General features: G+C 44.6%; 1 protein-coding gene across 1 annotated transcript in view; it reads right to left on the bottom strand.

The window, feature by feature from the left end:
- CRYBG3 (crystallin beta-gamma domain containing 3) overlaps positions 1-2,251 on the bottom strand; it is a 43,457-nt gene extending 41,206 nt beyond the window's left edge. The window contains exons 1-2 of the mRNA XM_054166140.1: positions 2,180-2,251; positions 392-531 (exon numbers count right to left, since the gene is read on the bottom strand). Coding sequence (XP_054022115.1) covers positions 392-531; positions 2,180-2,251 — 212 coding nt within the window. The remainder of the gene's footprint in view (positions 1-391; positions 532-2,179) is intronic.
- Between the last annotated feature and the right edge of the window lie 17,123 nt (positions 2,252-19,374).

Raw genomic sequence — 19,374 nt, 5'->3', positions numbered from 1 at the left:
CAGGATATGGCTGTAGCTTGAGAAATGCTTGGATGATGTAATATTTTGTGTTTTCAGTCACAGTGCTACGACAGGGCAGTGACTAGGGAAACAACAGCTATTCTCCAATGAAATAGAAGCTGAGCTGCTGCTTCTATTTATAAAGCTACTAAAAGATGGAAATACAGAAGACTTCTGCCAGCAACAGGAGGAACAATGTCTTCAAAAACTTGGTTCTACTACTAGAAGCCCACACAGCACAATGCTGAAGTGTAGAGCTGGGAATATCTAACTTTATGTTAAAAGAATTGTAGTGAAAGCCCCCAAATACTGCTTCTCTAGCTGACTTTCATCCCATGACGTTATCCCTTACCTGCTGGCAAAATATCTCTTAAAAAGGTTCAGTACTCACACTCCTGATTTGACTCTTATATAAGGGGTTTTCTCAGCATCCAGTTCTTCTAAATTGGCAGCTGCACTCTGTATGCAGATAGGAAGCCCTTCTGTACCACCAGCTGCCAGGCAGAACTCAACTTCCGGAACGCCACAGTCCTGCGGAAACAAATCAATGGGTCAGGCTTATCCCTGCTCGAAGAGCCTGCCTCTTCCCAACAGGGGAAGGACTGTCTTCTTCTCCTTCTAACCTAACTCCAGGCTTTTTAGGATGGAAGGGTTTTAGTTTTATTAAATGAAGCCTGGGACTTTTAGAAAACCTAATGGAAGTGAATTCCCAGCTCCCACTCACTCCCAAAGAACTCTGGATTTGTCTGCTAGACTACCTTCAAAAAGCTTTCTATGGGAAGGAACTGACAGTACCTACTGAGAGACAAACAGTGCATAAATACTGCTTACGGTGTCCAGTTCTGGGCCACTCAGTTTAAGAAGGACATTGAGACACTTGAGCGTGTCCAGAGAAGGGCAACAAGGCTGGGGAGAGGCCTTGAGCACAGCCCTGTGAGGAGAGGCTGAGGGAGCTGGGGTTGCTTAGCCTGGAGAAGAGAAGGCTCAGGGGAGACCTTCTTGATGTCTACAACTACCTGAAGGGAGGTTGTAGCCAGGAAGGGGTTGGTCTCTTCTCCCAGGCAACCAGCACCAGAACAAGGGGACACAGTCTCAAGCTGTGCCAGGGGAGGTTTAGACTCGAGGTGAGGAGAAAGTTCTTCACCGAGCGAGTCGTTCGTCATTGGGATGTGCTGCCCAGGGAGGTGGTGGAGTCACCGTCCCTGGAGGTGTTCAAGAGGGGATTGGATGTGGCACTTGGTGCCATGGTCTAGTCATGAGGTCTGTGGAGACAGGTTGGATTCGATGATCTTTGAGGTCTCTTCCAACCTTGGTGATACTGTGAGACTGACATATTTTTTTAAAGATAGCACTTCCATAACTCAGATATGGGTACATAGGATGCATGCACAACTACACATTGCCACCCCCTTCCTTCAGAGATTCATTAGGTTCTGTAATGCAGACACAAGCCATATTAAGTTCAGTTTTTCTGTCAAGGCTAAACAAACCTACAGTATTTTGGGCAAAGAAATAAAAAGATCAGTGCTAGAAAATGTTTGTTCTGTGAAACAGACACCTTAGCAATTCGGCTGTTACTAGGGAGCAACCACCTCTTCAGTTTTTCTACTGATAGAGCACTTGCTCTTCTCTATTAATTTGCAGGCATTTCATTGGACCACATACATTTTGTAATATTTCTATGAAATGCATTGCCAAACACACCATGAATCAATGAGGACCTTCTATAAGGCCCTGTTTCAGCAGTTGTTTACAGAACAATCTTCCTGGTACAGTGAAAGGCAGCTCACACACATACAGTTTGCTTAGCTGTAACAGGAAACCTTCAGATTTTAGAGTTAACCTCACACAATCCTTTCCCTCATCCTGTTGACTCATGGGTCCATTTGCATTAGGCTAAAGGGTGTGGACAGCATAAAGGGACCTGGAACGTCCTGAACATGGCTGGAGAAAGATGCACCTTGAACGCACACTAGAGAAGAGTGATGAGCAGCTGCCTCTGAGGGTGCTTTCACAGAGGCACCTGGTTACTGAATTTGCAGAGGACGAAAGGGAGGGCCACATCAGGACAGAGGTGTGACTGTCTGTGGCTTCTGACAGGCCCAAAAGGCGAAACACAAGAGCTTGCAGAGAAACTCTTCAACGGGGCTCAAAAGCTCTTGAAGTTACAGCTTCTCACCTTGTGACAACCCTGTATAGTATCCTTTTTCACACTGCTTTTGAGTGGAGCTTTCAAAACATGGAGTGACATCTCACCAAGAAATGGGTTTCTTCTTAGCAAAGTTCTTCTGGTAGCCACTTAACTGTCAGCAGTAAACTTGGCCATTATAACAGATGGGCTTCAGGATATTATTTCACTTTCCTCATGAGACCCAAAGTAACATGGCATACTGTTTTGGGAACTCTCCCTCATGCACAATTGCATTTCCTCTGCATTGTACCTTGAAAACAATGCATGCTACTTGTTTCTAGAACAACGTCTGCAATGTGGCCATTTTTATTTTCAGATGAGGAAGCCCAGCAAAGCTAGGGGAAAAAAAAGACCTTCTAGTACAATGCTACTTTATGACAAGGTGTTAAGCAACACCATTCCTCAATTCTAGGTCTATTGTTAGGCAAGGGGGGTGAGGGGGGGTTGTTTCGTTTGTTTGTTTTAGAAGATAACCGAACCCAGACAAAACAAACCAACCAACCCAGCCACAAAACATCTCCTCATACTTTCCATATGTATATGCATTTTATAAGACACAGTTTATGGTCCTTTCGATTTCCGCCCCCCCTAATAACACCTGATACATGACAAGGATGAAATCTGTGAATCCAGCAACAAAGCTTGATGTGAAAAATCAGAAGTTGCACCTAAAAGAATTCCACAAAGAATGGTGGGAGACTTTTAATGGTTTCAGATAATTTCTGAAACAAAAGACCTACAAGACGAGACAAGTGGCAAAATAAGGTATCTTTGCCTGCAGGCTCAGACAGAATATGAGACAGACTATCCTTAATTTTAATTCAACAGGAGACTTGCTGTTGTTATTCCACCCCCCACCCCTCTTCCATTTGAAGGCTGGAAAAAGTCAGTCTGCATTCTCTTTTCAAGCCTGCTCTCCTACTCTGCTCATTGTGACGGTATTTTGGTATGTACTGGATTAAGACCACAAAGTCCTTTCATAAAGTGTCATAGAGTAAGCTGAGGCCTTCACCAAAACCAATCAAATATCTGTTTTGAAGGTCATAACATGTTTAAGGAATATGTACAATGGATTTTTAGAGAATAGCTTTTTAAAGTTCAGCTGACATTAATTCACAGACTGCAGAAAAGGTAAAATTCAGTACTACTGCAAGAGGCAAACACTATGCATTTGCAGATGTACCTACAAGTACTGTCTCATTAATTTGTGTATTTTAAGCATGTAAACTTGCATGCTCATATTTGCCTGAGCATAATTAAGAGGCACCACTACTTTCAGAGGCTTAGCATTCCTAATAAAAGCACCACATTTAGAAGCAAAATGAAAGCCACACAACTCTGACGAGCTTCAGATTGAGAGCTAGCTCCTTCAATCCGAAGCCTATCATTTGCAAGGCGTCAAGATTTCCAAACAAGATACCTACATGCAAAACTATTACCCTGCAAAACTCTTGGAACAGTGTTTCAGGACAGATTCAAACCAGGGAAGTCTCCTCCCTATACTCCTCTGGCCCTGCCGCCCCCATTGCACGCGGTTACAACGCATTTCATACTCCTCGTTTTACATGTCAGGCAAAACCAGAGTCCAAAGCATGGCAAGCACATTAGGTAGCTGCGTGCACGGCCAATGACAATACAGAACCAGTGAGTGCTCAGGTAGGTCACAACCTTTGGGCACCCTACTTTATCTTCCTTTATTCTATGGTACTCTCCTACCTTTACACAGTCATCCTGGAGTGCCCAGCACTCCCTCATAGTAATTTGAGGGCAGAGATGTTAACGAAAGCCTGGAGAACAGACACCCACAAAACAGTAATGGGGTCATCAGCAGAAAGGTCAAGGCTTCTGGCAAAGAGGATTAAGACAACCCTCAATACCTTAACATGAAATACTACTCTTCAGTGGCATCTCTGACATTGTTCTAGTCTGACCAAGAGCTCTAGAGACCTAGAGTCATCAATCCCCTCAGGTGTGGTGTGATCTTGGCCTTTTACCCTTCTTCTGGATCTATGGAAACAGCACTAGCAGGGATAAGTAATTTCACCACTGCTGGGTCTCCTCCTTGGAGCTGTAGTGACTGCAGTAATCAGACTAGCCTATTTAAATAAGCTAGCTTTTTATTTCAATAAGAGGACAAAGAATGTCTAAAGTTCGGCTTCTTAATTAAGCTAAGTGCCAGAACAATGATGAAAGAAGAGTCTATTGAAAACCAGGCCTAATTACTTCTGGTATTCACATGATTGCTTTTTAATACAGTCTAGACACTCATCTTATTGCTGATAAACAGTGTGACCTTAGGACATGTCATTTGGGGCAGCATTTGTCCTTTCAAATCTCTCTGTTCATCCTCCAGCTTTTTCACCCATTCAAAACTCTTTATCCCAGTTCTCCTGCTAGCCACCAGTCTTGCTACCACCCATCACCACCAAACCAAACTACAGACCTCAACAGGGCTGGCAGTAAAATAAAGAATTAAGGAAAGGAATGATTACTGTTCTGTAAATACCAAATAATGACAATATGAAGCTGCTGGGTGTCTTCCTACGGCATCAGACAAAGTAGTCAAAGTAGTTCTTTTCACCTAAACCACACAAAAAGAAACACACCTGTCACCTAATATTGTGAACATTACCATTACCAAGAGCTTTGCTTTGAGAGTGTCCACAAGCAAGCCAGTTATTCCTTGCCCAACCATCTTGCAGTGTGATTATAGACTGCTGTGTCAACTCTCTTTGCCACCTTGCAAAACAGTGGTTTACAAGATTACTTCAGAATGGAAGCATCAGAGCTCAGCTCTTGGTTTTGGGAAAGTAACATTTATCACCCTTTTTGGGCTTCCAGAAACAGATAGGAAAAGCCCTCCAAGTCCATAGGATCAATATATGCATTTACCATGGACCAGAGAACTGGCTTGGCTAAACAGAGTCCACTGTAGGAGCTGCATTGAACCTGCGTGTGAGGGCAGATTTTGCTGCTTTTCTGCTCCAAATCTGCAGCTATATTTTAGAATACAATAGAATAGAATTAACCAGGTTGGAAAAGACCTTAGAGATCATCGAGTCCAACCCATCACCCAACACCATCTAATCAATTAAACCATGGCATCAAGTGCCTCATCCAGTCTCTTCCTGAACACCTCCAGTGATGGTGACTCCACCACCTCCCTGGGCAGCACATTCCAATGACCAATCTCTCTTTGTGTGAAGACCTTCTTCCTAACACCCAGCATAAACCTCCCCTGGCACAGCTTGAAACTGTGTCCTCTTGTTCTGGTGCTGGGTGCCTGGGAGAAGAGACCAATGCCTACCTTTCAGGTAGCTGTAGAGAAAAAGAAGGTCTCCTCTGAGCCTCCTCTTCTCCAGGCTAAGCAACCCCAGCTCCCTCAGCCTCTCCTCACAGGGCTGTACTCCAAACCCTTCCCTAACTTTGTTGCCCTTCTCTGGACACCTTCCAGCAACTCAACATCTTTCCCAAACTGAGGAGCCCAGAACTGGACACAGGACTCAAGGTGTGGCCTAACCAGTGCTGAGTACAGAGGCAGAATGACTGCCTTAGCAAGTTCCACACCCTCACTAGCTCCATACATCCCTATGGAATACTAGCAGAAGTCCTTCCAACTAATCATACCTCCTAGAGGTTTAAGTTACGTGAGACACAGTGTTAATTACCAAACTAATGTACTGTAACAAAGCTTTCCACCTATGTTGCAAGTAATGAACCACACACTGAAAGAAGAACACTTGAACCTACCCAGCTACATTACAAAGATTTTTGTCTAGCATGCTGACAGTAACCATTGTGTATTTCCTGGGAGGGTTATGACCAAGACACACGTGCCTTCCCTCACTGCCACATGCTATTGTGGTATCTTTTTAGTTTTTCAGCAGCATTCCACACTACTGATCAATACTCGTTTTTCATGTGTGTCAAATATTTATGTTTCACGTTTAGCTCAAATAAGTGTTTAACTTCATCACACCCACAGCGAGCTTCCATTGATTTATTTACAGTTGAGTCTTAAAGGGAATAAATAAGGCTCTGCAGAGGGACCTCGACCGACTGGACAGATGGGCAGAGTCCAACGGGATGGCATTCAACAAGTCCAAGTGCCAGGTGCTGCACTTTGGCCATGGCAACCCCATGCAGAGCTACAGGCTGGGGTCAGAGTGGCTGAGAGCTGCCAAACAGAGAGGGACCTGGGGGTACTGATTGACAGCCGCCTAAACATGAGCCAGCAGTGTGCCCAGGTGGCCAAGAAGGCCAATGGCATCCTGGCCTGCACCAGGAATAGTGTGGCCAGCAGGAGCAGGGAGGTCATTGTGCCCCTGTACTCTGCATTGGTTAGGCCACACCTTGAGTCCTGTGTCCAGTTCTGGGCCCCTCAGTTTAGGAAGGACATCGAGACTCTTGAATGTGTCCAGAGAAGGGCAACGAGGCTGGGGAGAGGCCTTGAGCACAGCCCTGTGAGGAGAGGCTGAGGGAGCTGGGGTTGTTTAGCCTGGAGAGGAGGAGGCACAGGGGAGACCTCATTGCCCTCTACAACTACCTGAAAGGTGGTTGTAGCCAGGTGGGGGTTGGTCTCTTCTCCCAGGCAACCAGCACCAGAACAAGGGGACACAGTCTCAAGCTGTGCCAGGGGAGGTTTAGACTCGAAGTGAGGAGAAAGTTCTTCACCGAGCGAGTCGTTCGTCATTGGGATGTGCTGCCCAGGGAGGTGGTGGAGTCACCGTCCCTGGAGGTGTTCAAGAGGGGATTGGACGTGGCACTTGGTGCCATGGTCTAGTCGTGAGGTCTGTGGAGACAGGTTGGACTTGATGATCCTTGGGGTCTCTTCCAACCTTAGTTATACTGTGAAGTATTTGTAATTTGGATGACATTATGCCCCTGTATTGATGACAAAAGGTGTAGCAGTTTTCAAATGGCCTCCATACCAGCACAGATCTTTTTTCGGAAGACTTTCACGTTTCAATACAAATGATAATTCACTTGCACTGAAGGGCATTTCCCTGTGAATAACTGGAATGTTATGTTCAACAATAAGAACACTAAGTCTTCTTGAATCACAAGATCTGGTCAATATATTCCTCATTCACTGACAAACAACAGCTGCATTATGTTAAGTTTCAGGCATTTGATTCCAATCTTTTCAACAAAATGCCTTTTAAACTTCTGGCTGTAAGAAGAGCTAGATGCTGTAGGTGTACCACTTGTCCACGTGGAAACCCTGTAGATGGCAGAAAGCTGAGGAGGAAGAGGCTATGATGTACAAACAGGATTGGAAACCCAACCAGCCAATTCTGAAACAAAATCCATACAGATGCAGTAGATAGCTTAAGGTTAAGATAAACACTTTGAAAAATATGAGTTGATTTCATTCAATTTCTATTAACTGGAGAGGTAAACACCTAAAAGGAAGGGAGTCACTGTGTCACATAAAGGTAATTAAAAATAGGCAGATTGATTGTCATCCTTATCTTCAAGAAGAAAAAGAATGCAGCAGAGGAAGAGCCCTGGAAGGTGAAAAATTGTAAATTTGAATGAAGTCAGAAATGCAGCACAAACATGTTGTGCATTGCTAGAACTGCACCACTACTACAAACCTAAATTAACTATGTATATATGAGTATATGATTAACAAAGTCTATACCTTCGTTACGTGTTTGATTGAACCAACTGTGAGGTTTCTTCGATGGTGCTTCGTGCCTGGAGGATCCCAAAGGTGATCCAGCACAGCCTCTCCTTCCTCTAGTACGTATTTCCGACCCCGGAACTTCGGTTTCTCATACAAAATCCAACTGTAATAACAATACAATGAACTGAGTTGTTGCTATGAGGTAAAACTGTCCTTATAAGGCATGTCTGCTTCAAAGGTCAGTAATGAGCTCTGCTCATCAAGCCAACTATTACACCTTATGCTGCTCCTCAGTAGTAACATTCACTTTAGATAAGCATGGGGCTCGTACTTCTGTGCTTCAGAAGTAATATAAACAGTTCTCCTCCAAGATGGAGTCCAACAAATTTATAACTGTATAAAACCACAGCTAAACCAGCATGTAAATGAAATTCCTTATTTTACCAGAACAAGTGTATTAATTGATATATTAAAGCATGTCCTGCTCAGGCATATACTATGCAAGGTGTAAGTAAGTCATCTACATACGCAATGGCATTCCTTACTTCTTAGGATGGGAAAGAAATGTATGCAAACCCAAAGAAGGCTGCCTTCAAACTGCATGTCATGTGTTGTTACTGATAGCTGGCTGATGGAAACATTCACTGTAAGCACCACCAATTCAATTTTAATACAGCAGTTGAGATAGGGTGCTTTAGGAAGATGGGGCTGGGACTGAGAAACACCTGCAAAATCTACCTTAAAGATACTTGCACATCCATCTGTATCTACTTTCCTCTAGGTGCTACATTACAAACAGCAGCTGAGATTGTTCATTTTGTGGTGGTCCCTTCCCAAGAGCTACTGTCTAATGAAACCAAAGTGTAAGAAGAACCATTTTCATTACCATACACATGCTTCCAGCAATGATTATGGCTGAACTGTCTCAGCACTTCAGACTTAACTGAGGTACTCTTAGAAACTTCTGGTTTGAAAGTATTCCTCAAGAGACACAATGTTTTCTTTGGGTTTTTTGTTTTGTTTGTTTGGGGGGGGGTTTCTTTGTGCTGCAGCACTGGATGCTTGGGTGCTTTTTTTTCCCCCCCATTGGTATCAAATTATAAACAAAGGAAAAAAGACATTCTTGCAGACCAGATGTGTCACATATAAATGAAAACGCAAGAGAAACACAGAAATCTTTTGGAAAGAGCCTGTTTAAGTATGGCCTGGATTTCTTACCAGCCTCTAATTATTCTAAGGAACGTTCCAACACGAAAGATCCAGGATGTGGCATCTAGCACATCAGAATGAACTTCTCGTTTGCTTTTGTCACCACAAATATCATAAACAATCATCTGAAACAACATGCAATGCATACAAATGAGGGCTTATTTCAACATACAGTCTAGACATTCATTATTTGTTTGGGATAAACCCCATTTCACTTTGTGCCCACTCAACTGATATGCTACACACTTTCTTCTTTTATGAAACAGTAGTGAACTAAACCAGCAGTTGCAGATAGAGATACAGTAAAATTAGTGGCATTAGCATTATGCAAGCACATGCATCATTAAAATACAGAAAACTAGAGAACCTCAAATGCTCTCCATCCTGAAATGCTGATATAACAAATTATTCCATATAGGAATGAAATTATTCCACCACAGCTCCCAGGAATGCTCTCTGCTTCCCACAGACACCCCTGTTCCTGGATGAACAGGGGAGTCAGAGGGCAGAAGGGCTCTGCAGAAGGACCTCAACTGACTGGACAGATGGGCAGAGTCCAACAGGATGGCATTCAACAAGTCCAAGTGCCAGGTGCTGCACTTTGGCCACGGCAACCCCATGCAGAGCTACAGGCTGGGGTCAGAGTGGCTGGAGAGCTGCCAAACAGAGAGGGACCTGGGGGTGCTGATTGACAGCTGCCTAAACATGAGCCAGCAGTGTGCCCAGGTGGCCAAGAAGGCCAATGGCATCCTGGCCTGCATTAGGAATAGTGTGGCCAGCAGGAGCAGGGAAGTAATTGTGCCCCTGGACTCTGCATTGGTTAGGCCACACCTTGAGTCCTGTGTCCAGTTCTGGGCCCCTCAGTTTAAGAAGGACATTGAGACACTTGAATGTGTCCAGAGAAGGGCAACAAGGCTGGGGAGAGGCCTTGAGCACAGCCCTGTGAGGAGAGGCTGAGGGAGCTGGGATTGTTTAGCCTGGAGAAGAGGAGGCTCAGGGGAGACCTCATTGCTCTCTACAACTACCTGAAAGGTGGTTGTAGCCAGGAAGGGGTTGGTCTCTTCTCCCAGGCAACCAGCACCAGAACAAGGGGACACAGTCTGAAGTTGCACCAGGGGAAGTTTAGGCTGGAGGTGAGAAAGTTCTTCACTGAGAGAATTGTTTGTCATTGGAATGTGCTGCCCAGGGAGGTGGTGGAGTCACCATCCCTGGAGGTGTTCAAGAGGGGATTGGACGTGGCACTTGGTGCCATGGTCTAGTCATGAGGTCTGTGGTGACAGGTTGGACTCGATCTTCGAGGTCTCTTCCAACCTTTGTGATACTGTGATACTGTGAAATCTCTGTATTCTGGTGGGATAACCACCAGAGCATTTTTCATCCCTTACAGCCTGCATCCCATGGCTCCTTTAGGGAACACGAGCCAGACACAAACTATGTTTTCCCTCAGGTCTTGAACTCAGACAACCGAGCAAAGAGAACTGCAAAGAGAACCCTTCCTGGAGGTGTTCAAGGCCAAGTGGGATGAGGTCTTGTGCAACCTGGTCTAGTGGGAGGTGTCTCTGCCCATGGCAGGGAACTAGATCTTTGAGGTCCCTTCCAACCCAACCCGTTCTACAACTCCATGACTCTGTGTATCATATTGAACCAACCCTGCTTACCTTTCCTGGTCTTGGATTGTATCTGAGACTTGCCCTGTCAATGAGGTTCTGAAATTAAAAAGACATGGAAAATGACTATTGACATCTATAACTGCAGCACAAAGCACAGACAGATTACTCCGGGTCCACCATTTCTGTAAGTATATGCAACTGTCAGTAGCAGACACAACTGGCATTTGTTTCATTGTTGTTCAGAGTTGGTCCAAATGGTTCAATGGACTCAATCAGCAGAGAGCAGTCTGTGCTAGAAAGGAAGAACTCTTATGGAATTTCTGATTTCTGGAAAAATACTATCCTTTCCCAAACCCCAATAAACTGCATGCCTTAACAGTGGCAAAACCAAAAGAGACTCCCAAGAGACTGAAATATTCCCAACATGATGGAAAGACTTTGTTCTTCGGTTGCACATTGGGTCTTTGCAGCACTTCCAATTTCTAAATGCTGGAAGAATTGTTTCCATATCATCATCTGCCATGGCCTGAAATAAACTAAACAAATAAAAGCTATTCTATGGAAGAAGCTGTATCACTTGCTAACTGAACTACAATTTGTAGAAGACTGTGATGAAACAATCAAATACCCCAGTGAACAGGTATCTTGTGGACAATACAGCACTACTAATCTCAGAAGCGGAAGAAATGAAAGAACAATTTCCACACAAAAGGCATTTCCATCATCTTCAGCTTGAAATGCCCTTCATGTGGACAAGTCTGTGTCTTGCTGTTACAGAAACTTGTTATTACACATGTTTTCCCCCTTATATTCTCTGTTCACATGTTCTGTTTTACAATTAAAGTCACTTTCTTTTGTGTGCTGAACCAAGGATACTATGGTGTGGCAATGCCAGCAAGGAGCAGTGTGAGCAATCTGGCAGTGCAGGCCTAGAGCCTGACATGGTGCTAGGCCATGCTCAGCATAAGTGCAGAGCCAGCTAGCAGTGTACCAAACAGTGCTGTCTTGCAGCATGTAACTAAAACAAGGCACTGGTAGCTACAAACACAGCAAGTTATCTTGGGACAACAGGACGTGCACCTGCATCACCAAACCTCACGTGTCATCAGTAGTTGGACCAATAATCTATACTAGTGTGATGTGTGGTCACTCATAGGGAACCAATGAGTCCATGCCAACAAGGCACTCCCAGTTTATGTAAGTTGTAGCAGTTCCCTTGCTAGGCACTTCTGCCTTTCCTATCCCTTCTTCTTCCATGCTTTACTTTACTGTGCTATACTCACACCACAGGCCTGTGCCATAGGCCTGCCATACTGGAACAATAAAGGGTCAATACTCGATCATATTGCTCAGCTGTATTGATTCCAATCTCTGTCGTCACCAACTATGGTTTTATAATTATTGTATCAGAAGATTTTCTTACAGAAAAACCCCTATGATCCTACACAATCTGATTACTTTTGTTTATGATAAAAGAATTACCCTTAAAAAGAGGGGAAGGAAAATAAAGAGAAAGTTTGATTATTGTTATTATGTGACATGACATCTTACCTTTGACAGTTGTCCCAGTTTTGGTATGGTGTTGTCTTGAGACCAATGAATCTTTGGCTGCAGCATATCCTGGAGAAGGCTTCCAAACCTTGTCCCCTTCTCAGAGGAGCAATTGTTGGCAGATTTCAAATACTGGTAGTACACGCTTGCAGGAGGATGCTTTAGAGCAGCATCAGCTCTGTGTGAAACTGGCTTACAAAGTGTGTGACTGGGAGAAGCTGCATCTGCAAACAGTTCGAGTTGCTCCTTAGAATCAGGTTGTTCTTTTGAATGAAAAAGTGATTGTTCAGGAAACAAGTATCTATTGTTGTCATTGGAATGAAGGGTTGCTTTTGAATTTCCTCTCCACTGACTAGAAAGACAGTCATTTTCCCTCTCAAGAATATTTTCTTCATATGATGATTCTTCTTCATCCTCCTCCTCCTCCACTCCCTCCTCCTCTTCCTCTTTATTGAACTGAGTAGTAAACTGTAAGCGCTCAGAAACTGACTGGAGAAGGGAAAGCACAGAAGCATGGTCAGAGTTATCTTTAGGTTTTCCACTGGGACAGCCTTCTGGTGACATGCCTGTGGAAAGTATATCTTCTTGGGAGCTGTCATCTTCGTATATTGGAGACAAAGAGAAAGGATATACTCTATACCGCTTGGCTTCCACACTCAGAAATGACTTTGAGCTATGGCTCTCTGTTGCTTCACTCAGTTTATTACCCATCTCATACAGACAGACTGGCTCAGGTTTATTCTTTGCCCTTTCATACATTAGATGATCTATATTATCTGCAGGCAAATCAGAGGAAGCAAGCAAACCCCTCTGCATATCATCAGTTGAGACAGATCTGCTCTCAGTTTGAAGTGCACCTTCATAAACGATAGTAAAAGAGCTGTTTTCCCACTGCTCAGTTAGTGGAGAAAAGACCAAAGCAGCTGCTGATTCGTTCATGTCACTGACAAAGTCCAGACCATTTTCTTCAAGCTGACTTTTTCTCTTCATATCTTGATCCTTTCTTTGTACCTGCTTCAGATTCTCATTATTTTGGGCAAGGTCTGTGTTGAAGCAGTTTTTCCCTTCACTGTCCTCTCCAATAACAGACAATTCAGGTACAATAAACTGTGTGTTTAATCCAATATTAGTATCTGCTACCTCACTTGCACATTCTGCTAGTTCCTCTTTACTCTCTACTGTCTTTGAATCATCTAGGGTTGCTTGTACTTGTGCAGGTACTTCTGCAGCCTCTTTTCCACAGTGTTCACATAGACCATCTTGTGCACTGTTTTCCAGAGACCCCTGAGGACTGCTTTTGTCTGGGGATTCACCCTGCATGCTGATACATTCTTCACCAGGCATAAAGGATGATAAATTAACATTTGCAGTTGGCAGCAGCATGTGCTCTAGTGTGTTTGTACTACTGCACGAACACTTCAAGTGCAATGACAAAATCATCTCTTCAGTCACAGTGGCATCTTTCTGTACTAAATGTGAAGACCCATCAGATTTTCGACTACTTGCTGATGATCCATCTTTGCCACACATCTCTGCAGCAGCCAGACGGTCACACACTTTTCTGTTGTGTTGCTCTTTTGCTGATGGCACAAGATCTGATTCTGGCCTTGCTGAGCTACCAGTGGACAGAAATCCATTTGTTTGACATGCAAATGCATTATTTGGTATCTTTGCACCTTGCTGGGGCCAATCTATGCCATTTTCTCTACTATTCAGAAGTAAAGGAGGACCTGAGCAATCTGCTTGGTCACAATTTATAGTTACACTTCGAGTTTCCTCCTTCTCTGCTGGTTCCTGTGTTTTGGCAGGTAACTTCATATCTAAATTGAAGTATTTTGGTGTTTCAGCCATAGGTTTAGGCTCAACCTTTTCAGAAGGCCTTTTCCTCTCACTGCCTTGCCACTGATGGGATGCCAATTCTTGTTTGGCTGAGTTGATGACTTCATCAATTGTTTCTTTTGCTTTTAGTGCTAGTGCACTATGCAGATCAATTTTGACAGGGGTATAAGATAATATCTTCTCTTCTTGATTATTTTCATTCACTGTCCTTGTCAATGAAGGTGAGCTTCCTCCACTGACCTCATGTAAATGTTGTGTTGACTGCCCAGCTGACTGGATTTCCTCTGCTTCCAGGGGCACAGTTTCAGCTTTCTGATCATTTTGAATATCTGTGCTTATGAAACTATCCTTACTCCCATAAAGACAGGGGACACCAATAGTGTGTTCTGCTATTATTTCTTCTATAGCCAAGTGTAAAACTGAATCCACTATTTCCTCAGCTTTTTTGAACAAGCCATCAGCATGTTCTTGTCCCTTCATACTGGTATCTTTCCACAGTTCCTCAGAACAGAGATCATTTGACTTTGTAGGTACAGCAGCTGTTTGATCATCCATCACAGAAGGAGTTTCTGAGGTAGCAGAACCATGGTTATCAAGAATCACCTGTCCCCCTGCATTTCTGCACATCCTTACAGTACAGGCTGATTTGGAAGCCATTTCCAAAATTTTCAGAGGACAGATGGGTGGTGGCATTGCCTCTGCCTGTTGTCTGGAGTAAGCCTCCTCTGCCCCATCACTAAGGGTGTGACTGGAAGAACTATGGTTCCCCTGAGCAAAGCCCAACATTTCCAAAGCACAAATGGAAAGGTTGGAGGCTTCTCTGGATTCCAAAGTAGCTGAAGTGGGACTAGGGATGGAAACACCCTGTGAATCTACTTCAGCAACAGAGCTATCAAGCATAGCTGGAGTAAGTTCAGATTCCAGAGAGCTTGCAGGGCATAAAGTACTTGGGTCTCCTAAGCGAAGTGGCATAGTCATTTTGTCCTCAGGGATTATCATACTAGACTCAACAGCTCCAAAAATAAAGCTGTCCTGTTCAGAAGAAGCAATGTGGCCATTTTCAGAGTTAGTGGGAGGAGAATGCATTTTTCCTTTGTTATCAGATGAAGAATCAAGTACTGTAGGTGATATCCCAGGCTTATTACTGTTTTCCTTTGTGGAAGAAAAGTTAGTATAACTATCTTCAGAAACAGGTAGAGATTCACAAATGATGTCTGCATCAACATTTTTTTCACAGATGAAAGCAGAATGGTTCGTCAAATGTCTTCCTTCACATCTCAAGGCAGAGTGAGAAACCTCTAGACTTTTTTCTTGCAACTTAGAAATGTGAGAGGAAAGTTCAAAGATGCCCTCTTCATGCTCAGAAAGAAGAGCTACCTCAGTCATACCAGTCTTGTCAATTTCAGAAGCAGCAGGAGTACAGTTGTCTGTCCTGTCAGTGGTGATTAAAGGGCAAAGTGCAGGCTTTGTTGTGTTATCTTCTGCAAGTATAACTAATGCCTTGGCACCAACATCTTGCACGGTTTCAAGGGAAACAGGACAATGGTTGTGGACAGGAGCAGAGTTTTCTGAGAGGCTCATCTCTGCAGGCTCAAAGGATTTGCTCTTCTCGTATTCAAGACCAGGAGAAGAAAGTGTCTCTCTCATACCTGGTAAGCTAACTTCTCTTTTCCCTGGAACATTATTTTTGAACTTGAAACTAGAATGAAGGGAAGCTGAGCAACAGCCTCCAGTTTCAGAAGACTCATCAGTCACAGAGCAAGCTGCTGTTGGCTCTTCAAAGTCAGATTTCAAAGCTCCACAGGCTTGTGTGCACGACGACACATGGGCAAGATTTTCCAGTGCAACCTCAGCGGAAGGCTGACTTGTTTCCGAACTCGCAGTTTCTAGAGAGAGTAAATCAGACTGCTGGGTGGCAGTATCCCTGCAGTTCTCCACATGGATTGATTTGTGATCATTTTGTATGTGCATTGGTTCCCCTAACACACTCAGGTCATTGCTACAAGTCCCCTTCTCCATGACTACACCTTCATTAGCAGATGACGCTGTAACAGTCTGATTACCTGTGGCCATGCATTTTCCGCCTCCAGACTCCATGCTAAGCGAAGGAGGCAAGAGAATGGCAGCAAGAAAGTTCTGTGGATTTCCCTCTCCTCCTACAGCTGCCACAATTTTCTGCATATCACTGCCTTCATCTGCACTACCTTTATGCTGATCTACTTGCTGCTTAAATGCAGTGGTATTGGACTGAAGCATGTGGACATCCACTGGTATCTCCAAGTTACTCTCCATTTGATGAGTACTCGCTTGCAGTTCTTCATTAACTGTCTTACTTTGTGATTTGGCTGAATGTAAACAACCATCCTGCATTTCTTTCATGGACTCCTGATTAGCTCTTTTACTATTATTGTTTTCTTTAATGAAGTTACAAGTGGCATTTTTGTCTGCCTCAAACAGAGTTTCTGCTTCTCCCAGCAGTCCATCACCTTTTCCAAACAAATCATTTGCAGATTTCATTTTAAGGGAATTTGTAATCTGGGAAGTGGAACTGGTCAGGATGTCACTGTTTCTACTACTAGATGATAATAATGAATCTAGTGAATATGTCCTTTTAACTTTTGCTGTGGCTAAAGCAGGCATATAGTTTAAGTCCATCTCCTGAGATGATTCAGTAGATGAAGTTGTGGCCTTTACAGTTATTTCATGTTTACTGCTACCTGGGAAATGCCAAGCTTCACCACACTTTGTCCTTCCTATTTTAACTGCAGAAGAATTTAACATGGCATCACCTTCACGTCCTTTACTCCCATTTACTTCATTGGCTTTAATTAAGCATCCTGATGGTGAAGAGATGGGCGTTTGGATTTCTCCATTTTCCTTTACCATGGTAGCATTTCTGTTCCCAGCGTTTTCTTCTCTTTTTTCAGCTCTCTCTAACTGATTCTTCAGCAGCTGCCTAATCCTGGCAGAACCTCGATACGTTGCGTAAGTGACCGCGGGTGCTTGTGGCTTGCCTTGCATCTGCCTGTAACAAGGATCAGCATTAGCACAGGGCACACTACCTGAAGCCCTACTGTGATAACAAAGGTTAATACAAACCGAAGGTAATGCACAGCACTGGTTTCCTCCACAGGTTAGCACAAACTCCAGATTGCACACAGCACTATAGTCCTCCTGCCCTTCCTAAAAAGGGGTTTGTGTGACAGATGACACACTTCCTTTGACTTCAAAACCTAACTCTAAGCAAAAAGTAGATGCTGCTATAAGCAACTTCCATCATTTGCTCTCTATTAGACAACGAAATGGCTCTTGACAAATGCCACTGCAAGCCTACATTTGCAGTGACAGAAATAAGCATGCTTTTGTACAGATAGGATAGGACAGAATAGAATAGACCAGACCGGGTTGGGAGAGACCTTCAAGATCATCGCGTCCAACCCATCAACCAATCCCACACCACCTAAACAACTAACCCATGGCACCAAGCACCCCATCAAGTCTCCTCCTGAACACCTCCAATGACGGCAACTCCACCACCTCCCCAGGCAGCCCATTCCAATGGGCAATCACTCTCTCTGTATAGAACTTCTTCCTCACATCCAACCTAAACCTCCCCTGGCACAGCCTGAGACTGTGTCCTCTTGTTCTGGTACTGTCTGCCTGGAAGAAGAGACCATCATCTGTCTGTCTACAACCTCCCTTCAGGTAGTTGTAGAGAGCAATAAGGTCACCCTTGAGTCTCCTTCTCTCCAGGCTAAGCAACCCCAGCTCCCTCAGTCTTTCCTCATAGGGCATGTGTTCCAAACCCCTCACCTTGTTGCCGTTCTCTGGACACCTTCCAGCAAGTCAACCTCCTTCCTAAACTGAGGGGCCCAGAACTGGACACAGGACTCGAGGTGTTATACCCTACTAAAGCATGCCTAAACTTTATAACTGAAAAGCCTAAAAAAAGAAAGAATAGTAATGTGCATCAAAATATTGAAACACATTTTTACCCAAGCTCTCAACATATTGTTAAGGAACAGGTTAAGAAGCTAAATAAGTGGACAAAAGAACCAACCGATTTGGAAAAGACTGTCAAGATCATCAAGTCCACCCTAATACCTAAAACCTCATGGCACAGCTAAACATAACATCAGGTTCCACATTTAATCCTTTTTTGAACACCTCCAGGGACTGTGACTCCACCACCTCCCTGGGCAGCACATTCCAATGGCCAATTACTCTTGCTGGGAAGAACTTTCTCATCACCTCCAGCCTAAACTTCCCCTGGCACAGCTTGAGACTGTGTCCTCTTGTTCTGGTGCTGGGTGCCTGGGAAAAGAGACCAACCCCCACCTGGCTACAACCTCCCTTCAGGTAGTTGTAGACAGCAAGAAGGTCTCCCCTGAGCCTCCTCTTCTCCAGGCTAAGCAACCCCAGCTCCCTCAGCTTCTCCTCACAGGGCTGTGCCCCAGACCTCTCCCCAGCCTTGTTGCCCTTCTCTGGACACGTTCAGGTGTCTCAATGTCCTTCTTAAATTGAGGGGCCCAGAACTGGACACAGGACTCAAGGTGTGGCCTAACCAGTGCTGAGTACAGGGCAGAATGACCTCCCTGCTGTCAACCACTACCCCCAGGTCCCCTTCCGCATGGCTGCTCTCCAGCCACTCTGACCCCAGCCTGTAGCACTGCATGGGGTTGTTGTGGCCAAAGTGCAGCACCTGGCACTTGGACTTGTTAAATGCCATCCTGCTGGACTCTGCCCATCTGTCCAGCATGTCAAAGTCCCTCTGCAGAGCTCTCCTACCCTCTAACAGATCAACTCCTGCCCCTAGCTTGGTGTCATCTGGAAATTTACTCAATTCCCTTATCCAGATCATCAATAAAGATATTGAACAGGCTGGGGCCCAGCGCTGATCCCTGGGGGAGCTCTGCAGAGGGACCTTGCCAGGCTGGACAGATGGGCAGAGACCAAGGACATGAGATTGAACACATCCAAGTGCCAGGTTCTACACATTGGCCACAACAACCCCATGCAGTGCTACAGGCTGGGGGCAGAGTGGCTGGAGAGCAGCCAGGCAGAAGGGGAGCTGGGGGGACTGGTTGATAGTAGGCTGAACATGAGCCAGCAGTGTGCCCAGGTGGCCAAGAAGGCCAATGGCATCCTGGCCTGCATCAGGAAGAGTGTGGCCAGCAGGAGCAGGGAAGTCATTCTGCCCTGTACTCAGCACTGGTTAGGCCACACCTTGAGTCCTGTGTCCAGTTTTGGGCCCCTCAGTTTAGGAAAGATGTTGAGCTGCTGGAAGGTGTCCAGGGAAGGGCAACAAAGCTGGGGAGGAGTCTGGAGCACAGCCCTATGAG

The sequence above is a fragment of the Dryobates pubescens genome, chromosome 12 (assembly GCF_014839835.1).
Source record: "Dryobates pubescens isolate bDryPub1 chromosome 12, bDryPub1.pri, whole genome shotgun sequence".
NCBI lineage: Eukaryota > Metazoa > Chordata > Aves > Piciformes > Picidae > Dryobates > Dryobates pubescens.
The sequence above is the reverse complement of the archived record's forward strand: the minus strand, read 5'-3'. Positions and strand labels throughout refer to the sequence as shown.